Source organism: Lipophrys pholis (genome assembly GCF_963383615.2).
Source record: "Lipophrys pholis genome assembly, chromosome: 20".
NCBI lineage: Eukaryota > Metazoa > Chordata > Actinopteri > Blenniiformes > Blenniidae > Lipophrys > Lipophrys pholis.
The window spans coordinates 9,082,763-9,091,894 of record NC_137648.1 but is presented as its reverse complement, the minus strand read 5'-3'; the positions used below and the strand labels follow the sequence as shown (position 1 = coordinate 9,091,894).

Sequence of the window (9,132 nt, the reverse complement as noted above, 5' to 3'; positions counted from 1 at the left end):
TTTCCAACTGAAAAAGGCTTTTAAAATGATAAAAGTGGGACTCGTATTTATAGGTTATGTGGCTATCATACAGTATTTACAGGCATGATGTGATTATTCATCTATATGCTATACACACCCAGAAACATCTAACTGAACTGAATAATTTGCCAGTTAATCTGGTGGAGGAAAACAAACTCGTGAGAGGAGCAGTTATCCTTACAGCGCCTCTGTGGACAATGCTGTCAGTTCCAGTGCAGCACCAATAGAGGGCGCCGCATGATTGTTCATACTCGGTAATGAAGCGCTTCAAAAGCACATACATATATTCTAGTTCTGGAATTAACTGAAACATTGCATTACTTAAACGATATCCCGAAAGCCTTAATAAAAACAGCAAGTAAATGATGAAGTAATAAGTCCAGGTTAAGGTTTCCCTAAAGCCTGCTTCCCTCAATAGATTCATTGATTAACAAGAAGCATTTAAATATAAAACGTTGCGGCCACCTCGGCGCGCATTAACATATTTTCACGTTAAAGTTGTTTGCCACAGTTTTGACATGTCATCACACACCATTGATACATTTCTCAATATGAGCTGCTTAATGTTTTGTGTTTAACTTCTTCTCAACCTGATCATCAGGATTTCTCAGTTTTCCTTCTTTTTTTTAAATCTCTGATTTGCGCGTCTTGGATTGTGTGTCCATGGGTGGTCTTCGCACACACACACACACACACACACACACACACACACACACACACACACACACACACACACACACACACACACACACACACACACACACACACACACACACACACACACACACACACACACACACACACACACACTAAGCAGGTTAAGCCAAGAAGCAAGCTCTCGGACGGGTGTGAGGGAGAACAAGCGGTATTTCATGCTAAGAGGCTTATCCCGGTCGTTAGCTCCTTGCCGCCCTGGTCAACTGATGCTGCTTTGCCGGTTGGACTTCAACGCACCGGTGCGTCATGGTATAGCCCAGTCTACCGGTAACTGAGCGTCGGAAAAAAAAAAAAAAAAGAAGGGTCACACTGGAGTTGATGCCTCTCAGGTAGTATGTTTTCCGTTTTGCAGTTGTATTGAATTAATTGTGCAACTACAAGATGATCTGTAGTAGTTTCAACCTGCTGGGAGCGCGTAAAAATCCGTCACCGGGCGTGCACCTGTACCAGAGGGCGGTTTCCTGAGCGTCTCCTGAGGGTTTCCTCAGGGGGGATACCTTGCTGCAAAGTATGAAGACAAGGCCTGCAGGGATCGGCAATGTCAATGCCGAGTGGATGGGCTCGCTTCCCTCCAAGCTCAGCTCCATGCCGCTCAAACACCTCGCCGTGCCAGGTGAGCGCATCGCGCGAAAATTCATGTCTTTCTCTGACAAAATTCAGAACAGGCAGTAAGGTTACACATCAAGTATCATCAGATCTCCCCTTTTCTCCCAGGCTCACATGATTCTTTCACTTTCTGGGTGGATGTACACGCTCCTGTGGGACCTGACCAGAAATCCTATGTGAAGTACCTGGCTACTATGTTCAGTGTCTTAGCCAAGAAGGTTATGGTGAAGTGGTCCATGACTCAGGTACTACGCAGAAGTAGCTTGCGGATGACAGATTTTGGGGACAGATTTTGAAAGTCTGTCTTTTATAGCCTAGCAGATGTAAAGTGTGATGTGTTGCATTTGTAGAATCTGACTTTTATGGAGCAGCTGGATGCAGGAATCCGTTACTTTGACCTCAGGGTGTCCTCCAAACCAGGCGAGTCTGGAAATGAGATTTATTTCATTCATGGCCTCTTTGGACATAAAGTAAGTTTTTAAGTCAGCATTCTTTCAATTACTTTAATGGTTTTCATTGTAATAACTTCCTATTTATCATTTGGTTGTTTAATTTATTTGTGTTTGTCTGCCACTGCCTGGTTTAATCCTTTAATTTTGGATGTCCTGAAGGATAATAGTTCTTCCTTTTGTCTTTTCCAAGCACCACTGTGTGAATAGTGAATGTTTTCTTTAGGCAATGTCTTCTGTTCCCAGTTGAGGTTTTTCAGTCTTGAATGATTGATTGTGATATTTGATCATTTCATTCTTTTGAAACTCCAAAATAGTGTTCCTTACAGCACTATGTGACTAATAAATCGGAAGTTCTGATGCATGAAATACTTTACTAACCTCTCACTCTGATTTCATCCAAAGGTGAGTGACGGCCTTATAGAAATCAACTCCTTTCTGTGTAGACACAAGAAAGAGGTGAGAATGTTTTTTAAGATATTAAGATATTCTGGTAGAAAAATCTTGAAATGTTTTGGACACGTGTTGAGGAGATACAGTGGATAAATTGGATGACGAATGCTGGATATTGATCTGCCAGGCAGGGGAAATAGAGGAAAATGAGAAGATTAATGCTTGTAGTGAAGGACACCATGGTTATATTAGTTGTAATGGTAGAAGATACAGGGGCTGCGCAGAGACGAAGGCAAAAGATCTAAGGTGGCAGTCCCTCAAATGAGCTGTCAGATAATGAAGAAAACGTTTTGTACACATCCATGTATTGTTATAATGTGAATAACAGTTCGATGTTTGGTTCATTTAGATTGTCTTTCTGGACTTCAATCATCATTATGCAATGAGGCCAGAGCACCATGTGTACCTCATCACCATGCTCCAGGAGGTGTTTGGCAACAAACTGTGCAACAACTGCGATGTGGAGCGCATCACCCTGGATTACCTCTGGGAGAAGAAATACCAGGTGACGTCAGGACAAAACACTTCAACTCACCTAGTTTACTGATTTATGTTTATGTGACGTGGTTTTTCAGAGTATTTTGTGTTTAGTATCTGTACTTAAACGTGTGATCATATGACAATGTTTTGTGCATATATATATATATATATATATATATATATATATATATATATATATATATATATATATATATATATGCACAAAACATTGTCATATGATATATATATATATATATATATATATATATATATATATATATATATATATATATATATATATATATATATATATATATATATACTGTATATACTGTATATATATATAAATGCACAACAGTGAAAAGAGTATGCAGGGTTGAATGTGAGGAGTCGTCAGCTCACTTAACCTCTGTGCTCAGGAAATCCCGGCCACCTGTGACTCTGGTGGTCAGGAATTAGCAGTGCGCATCATCTCATTAACACTCGTTCCACCATTCAAAAGCCCTTTCTCTTTCTACTGTCTTCAGCTCCTTGGCTTTACATGTTGATCCTTCCTATTTATTTTAATTGTCATTTTTTGGGGGGCTATCTTTTATCAGTTTCACGTCACACTCCCAGACTCAACTCACCTTTGCTCTCTCTTTATCTTTATCTTTATTTACTCTCACCACACACAAACTTCCCAGACTTGTAGAGACGAGTGCTCAGCCACCACTTATATCCACACACATGAATACTGCGATGGCGCTATTACTACGGTATTTTCACGTCTGCGTCTCATTCAGACGTTGCCATTCCGGTTCTCATGACCCTAATCTGTGACTGGCTTAGTTGGCAAAGACGAGGGGGAGAGAGAGATCGGAGAGGAAGAGAGTAGGGATACGTAGTAGGAGGTGCACAGCTAGCAGCTGCAGAGGGAATCTCCACTCTGTTTGACATTGTAACACAGGCACTTTAACTGTATTTTAATTATACATGTATTAGTAAATAAATGAAGGTTTTTCTTTTCATTGCATATAACATACAACAATTGTTGTTTTTTATAGCAAACTGCTGATCCATAGCACCCCACACATACACATATACAGTACTGTACCTACACAGCCAATGAAATACTAGATCATGGCATGAAGTCATCAAAAATAGATGAAAGTACTGAGCATAGAATTTTGTAAAAATAAAATAATCAACTGTAATCAACTTTATTTTTTTATTTTTTTACACAGAAAACACTTGTTTCCATTTCCCTCACTGTATTTATCACTGAGGGGCAATTCAAGACAGCATAAAGACATATGGATACATATGAAACCAGTATGTAAAGCATGTGTGAACTTGTCAAAAATTACATAGAGACAGGGAGCAGAAGAAGAAGACATTTCTCTTCTGTAATAAGGAGGTACATATATTATTCACATATTTTCTGGAACATATTTTAAGTCGTGCAATAGAGTGACTATTTTTAAATCTAAATGTGAATACTACATTTATTGTAATCGTACAGTGAGACTGCAGTCAAGTTATGTTGTTGTCAATATAAATGAAGACTACTTTGTTTTTCTGAATTGAAGTGCCTGAGGTCTCTTTGGAGTGAATACATTTTAATTTTCCCTCTTTTTTTCCCCACAGGTGATCGTTTTCTACCATCATCCTTCAGCTCAGGGCGTCCCCGTAATGTGGCCTGGTAACAAGATTCCTGCTCCCTGGGCAAACACTACCGAACCTTACAAACTCATTCAGGTCAAATAGCAACACCTGAACACCTTCCTTCTTTGCAGTTACACTCCAAGACAAATGTTTTTCTCACTATCGATTACATTTATCACATATGTGAACTCTCCTCTCTCTGAAATTCTCCTGTTTAGTTCCTGGAAACCACGTTGAAAGAAAGAGCCAAACAGGGGTCCTTCCATGTGACGCAGGCTATCCTCACACCCACACCCAACACTGTGGCCAAAGGGCTGGTCTGGGGGCTTCGCAACTACCTGGTTGAGAGGTCAGTGACTGGGCTTGGATGAGCACAAGAAGGCGCATTGACAGGTTATAGACAAGGCAGCATTTGTCCATTTGCATCACTCTATCCAGATACAAGCCAACTCAAAGTGTTTTACGGGTGCAAATGAATACATTAAAGCAACATATTATGAACATACAATGTTTCGACAGGTATTCTGCTATGAAGCTCATCATATCTCATGAGTGCAGGTGTTTTTGTGGCACGTTGATGCAGTGAGAAGGCATTTGATTCTGAGCTGAGGTGTTACTGTGTGGTTTGTATTGCATGTTGGCTCAGAGTATGGCAAACATAAAGGAGAGGTCCAAGCAGAACGCCAAATGATAAAGTATTTTATTCATTTGGAAGAAAAAAAAAAAAAAAAGGAATTGCAAAAAACACAGTTTCAGCTCGAATCTCACTGAGATTAGATTGAATAACACCCATGTGCTCAAAGACAAAGAAAAAAAGAGTTACGTGACAAATAACACATGATCAGGTCCCTCTTGAATAAGAGATTATAATCATGATGTTTTTTTACCTAGTTAAATAAGTGATTATAAAAAACGATTCCAAAAAGCCAGGCACAGCTCTGACAATTCAGTTTCAGCTTCCTTACACCATGTATGTTCGTCCGATTGATGATTACTAAAGGCATGAGTGTGTATGTGGATGGCTTCCTGTCTCACTGTGTTGGCTCTGTGATGGTCTGGCTACCTGCTCAAGGAGCACCACGCTTTAACCGGGAGCCATCAAAAGCTGGTATAGAAGACACGTAGATAGGCGCGTGTTTACGTATATATTGGAAACATCCAGCAGAGGGCAGAAGTAGATATGATAAATTCTGCTCTTTGAACGCCAACGCAGGATGGCTGCTAACCCATCTTCAAATTATATTAACATTAAAAATTACATGTCACATCAAACAATTAGTAATAGAACACAATAATATGGATTTTAAGACAGAGTGTCTCTTTGAATATTTCTTGAGCCTATGTGTTGGTAGTTGTTGTTGCAGTTGCAGGTTATCTTCCATTTTAGTGTTGGTGGTTCAATACCCCATCACACCCAATCTGTGTCCCGAGGCAAGAGACTGACCCTCAAGTTGGTCTTGCAAGCCTAACACCTTGCATGGCACCCATCACCTTTGGTGTTTGAGAGTGAGTGTGGTTAGATGAATAAGAGTGAATGAATGAGTGCAGTGCACAATTCAACATGCATGAATCTACTGATAATTTCCAATCCTCATCCAAACTGAGTAGCATCAAACGTCAGCACATGTCAAGATATTCATCTTGCATGATGACGGCATGATTTCTCAAAACCCTTTTTGGTCATCTAGCGCGTTGAGCATTAGATTTAAGAAGAAATGCCCGTGGAAATCCTGCCTTACAGTAAGTACACTCACACCTTTGTATCTGCCACCAGAACCAACCACCAATGCCAGGCTATAAAAAGGCTAAACGAACACTTCGGCGAGACAGAAGGGGGCCTAATTTTGCACTTCCGAGGAAATGGGATTGTTTATCACTGCTGGATAAACATTCTGGCTTTCCTGCTTTTGTTTTACTGGTGGCTGAAACATAGTGGAGGTTTTTACAGAGTTGGAAATGATACAGCTCACGGCAGTCGTGTGTGTGTGTGTGTGTGTGTGTGTGTGTGTGTGTGTGTGTGTGTGTGTGTGTGTGTGTGTGCGTGTGTGCGTGTGTGTGTGTGTGTGTGTAGAGTAAGTGTTTTGATTGCAAAGATAGCAATTTTACTGTGACAATATTGGCAAAGTAGTCTTTCACTGAGTGACAAAGAACTTTTTCCCACAATGTCATATATGTTGTATCTTGAAACCCATTTGATTAAATGTGATGGAAGTACAGACAAATAGTCAGCCAAGAAACAACTGGTTAGGTTCTGGCAAAGTTGTAGACAAAACTATAATTTTTGTTGAGACATAAACTTGGCAGTAGGTGGTTTATAAGTATTTTCTGCAAGGTCAAGTAATCAGATTGTAGTCAAATTCAGGATATTCGGTGTAACGATACTCAGTGTAACTGTTCATTAAATGACTTTTTAATACAATCTTTCTTCTGTTTTCGTCCTAGAAACCTGCCAACCATCATGTCCTGGGTTGAGGCTCAGAGGCCGGGGGTGGACGGAGTCAACATCATCACCTCGGACTTTGTGGATCTCACCGACTTTGCCAACATAGTGATCAAACTTAACAACTTGTTGCTGTCTGAGCAAGACCGCAAACCACGATGACACATGTTTTCACAACAGGACAGAGGTGTGCTGACCAGAGGGCGGTGCTGGTGGTGGAAGGAAGATATTTCTGTCTTGAAGTAACTTTTTAACTATATGTACAACATTAATTAATAATAACTTTAATAATGTTTTTCTTTATATTGGTATATAATCCAGAAATAGCTTCCTCTTTTAACTGATAGAGCACCACTGGTTTGCATGAGGACAGTTCATATTAACATACACATGAAATGTCTATGATCCAGGGTCCTCTAATATGAAGCCTTTTAAACTTTCTAGGAACTCATCATCAGCTCATGTAGCGGTGACAGCTTTGGTCCAGCTGCAGTGTTATAAACAAAGTCTATAAAAAGGCTACGGATCATTCAGCTCAGGAAAAAGCTTTAGTTTGCCTTTAAGGCAGACCAAACTTTCCTACATCATAGCATAAGCAGCAAATGTAGATTCCTAACATCCTTTTTAAAAGAATAACTGGAAACATTTTGCAGAGCTGCAAGGCCTAATACGTGATAGTATTGTTAAATACTCTATGCATGTACTGTATAGGCATCAACACATCTATTGTCACAGCAATGGAATTTGTTGACTCCATTTCACGCATATACTTAGCTTGCAAACTAAATTTGACACTTTAACTGTGCACAGGGCGCTTTAACAATTATGACCTGAACATAAGATCACAGGGTGCTGTTTCTCTGGGTATTTTTCTTTCTGTGTTGAGCAAAGGCATTTGCTGTGAAAGAGGAGCCCACTGTGCCAACGGTGGCTCAGCGCTTTTAGCATTTAGCAAGCAATAAATACAGTGGCACCTTTTTAGGGGAGCTGCAGAGGGAAAGCCAAATATGTGTGGCACTGGAGCCACAATTCCTGTCAAAACACATGCAATGCTGCACATACACAGCTATAAAAGTTTATTGTATTTTTGTTAGGTATTTTTTTACTCGCACTATTTAGAGATGCAGACATAAGAACACTGTCCACTTAAAGGTATGTTGGGGAATTGCAGAGAGAAGACATAATATATGGTAATACAATATATTTTGAGTCTGCATCAGACTCCATGAAATGGAATATGCATTGTAAAATAAAAATAGTAGGTATTGTTGTCTGAAATGTGTCTCATTTCTGCATCAGTATGTGTGCCTTTGCGAGCTCCGTGATTGCTATGCATGACACAGACAGTAGTGCAGTGACAGTCACCCCACATTCTTGTGGCCAGGATGAGGGGGAGAGAGGAGCAGGAAGCACAGCAGCGAAGGAAAAGTGATTTACAGAGAAAAGGGGAAGTAAATGGCAAAAACAACAACGAAAAAGACAAAAGCTGTTTATTCACTCTGGATATAGACAGAGTTCATCTGAAATAGAAAGTGGATAAGGCAGTTCGAGAGTTAACAGAACAACAGCCATGTCCTTCAGCAGCGTTGTCTATCTGAAAGGGAAATAAAATATTTTGTTTTCATATCAGCTTGGCTTTCTTTTTTCCACGTCCTGACTCGCTTGTGTGAAATTGCCCGTTCTGTCCAAGCCACATTGTTGACAAGGTTGAGAGTGGTCACCAAGCACCACACAAGGTCAACACACACACACACACACACACACACGCTCGATTGCGCGCGTGGACACCAACAGAGGCACTTTAATTGTGGAGTAATTACACACCATTGCAGGCGAAGGGGAGAGATCACAGAGTAGCACTACTGCCTGAGAGCATTCCTCTGTTGCTTGGATTGGTCCTCGCCTCGCTGTAACCCGGCCGGCTTCCCAGGATTCAAAGGAGAAGGCCATAACTCAAGCATGGGCTTTCAGGACTAAACAAAGTAATGAAACAGCTTTTGGCTCTGTATGATTTCGCTATGATATAAACAATATCTCCTCTCCTTATTTAAAAAAAAATAAGTGACTCATTGCTCTTAGATATTTTTCTTATGAGTATTTCTGAAGATGCTTTGGTTTTGACAAAAATCACGTAACGACAATTTTAGCTTCTCTTTATTGCTTCCTCTGTTTAACACCTCCATCGAGCCCATAGAGCCTATTGTATTGAAACAGCCACAAAAACAACTGGTCCTCGATCTTCTGACCATCCTGCCTGTGACTGGATGAGAGATGAGTAAAGCCAGTGAGAGACTCATCATGTGTTGGTGCACTGCAGCA

The 9,132-nt window shown here is 40.4% G+C and overlaps 1 protein-coding gene across 4 annotated transcripts; it reads left to right on the top strand.

Annotated features, from left to right (window-relative positions):
* Positions 1 to 871: 871 nt before the first annotated feature.
* Positions 872 to 8,441, top strand: plcxd2 (phosphatidylinositol-specific phospholipase C, X domain containing 2). Of its 4 annotated transcripts, none has more exons than XM_080489802.1 (8): positions 872 to 1,351; positions 1,453 to 1,589; positions 1,695 to 1,814; positions 2,199 to 2,252; positions 2,596 to 2,751; positions 4,356 to 4,466; positions 4,592 to 4,722; positions 6,816 to 8,441. In XM_080489802.1, exons 1-8 carry the CDS (start codon positions 1,249 to 1,251, stop codon positions 6,973 to 6,975), a joined length of 972 nt encoding a protein of 323 aa, XP_080345928.1. In that variant the 5' UTR covers positions 872 to 1,248; the 3' UTR covers positions 6,976 to 8,441. The 4 variants fall into 4 exon arrangements, with proteins under 4 accessions (XP_080345928.1, XP_080345930.1, XP_080345929.1 ...); XM_080489803.1 differs by having other exon boundaries at positions 944 to 1,351; positions 1,434 to 1,589; XM_080489804.1 differs by lacking the exon at positions 2,199 to 2,252 and having other exon boundaries at positions 936 to 1,351.
* Positions 8,442 to 9,132: the final 691 nt, after the last annotated feature.

Excerpts from the sequence above, each read along its gene's own strand:
- plcxd2 (XM_080489802.1), top strand. The coding sequence starts at position 1,249 with ATGAAGACAAGGCCTGCAGGGATCGGCAATGTCAATGCCGAGTGGATG. Across the intron at positions 2,253-2,595 it reads TGTGTAGACACAAGAAAGAG|ATTGTCTTTCTGGACTTCAA; the intron begins GTGAGAATGTTT and ends TGGTTCATTTAG. Across the intron at positions 4,723-6,815 it reads CGCAACTACCTGGTTGAGAG|AAACCTGCCAACCATCATGT; the intron begins GTCAGTGACTGG and ends TTTTCGTCCTAG.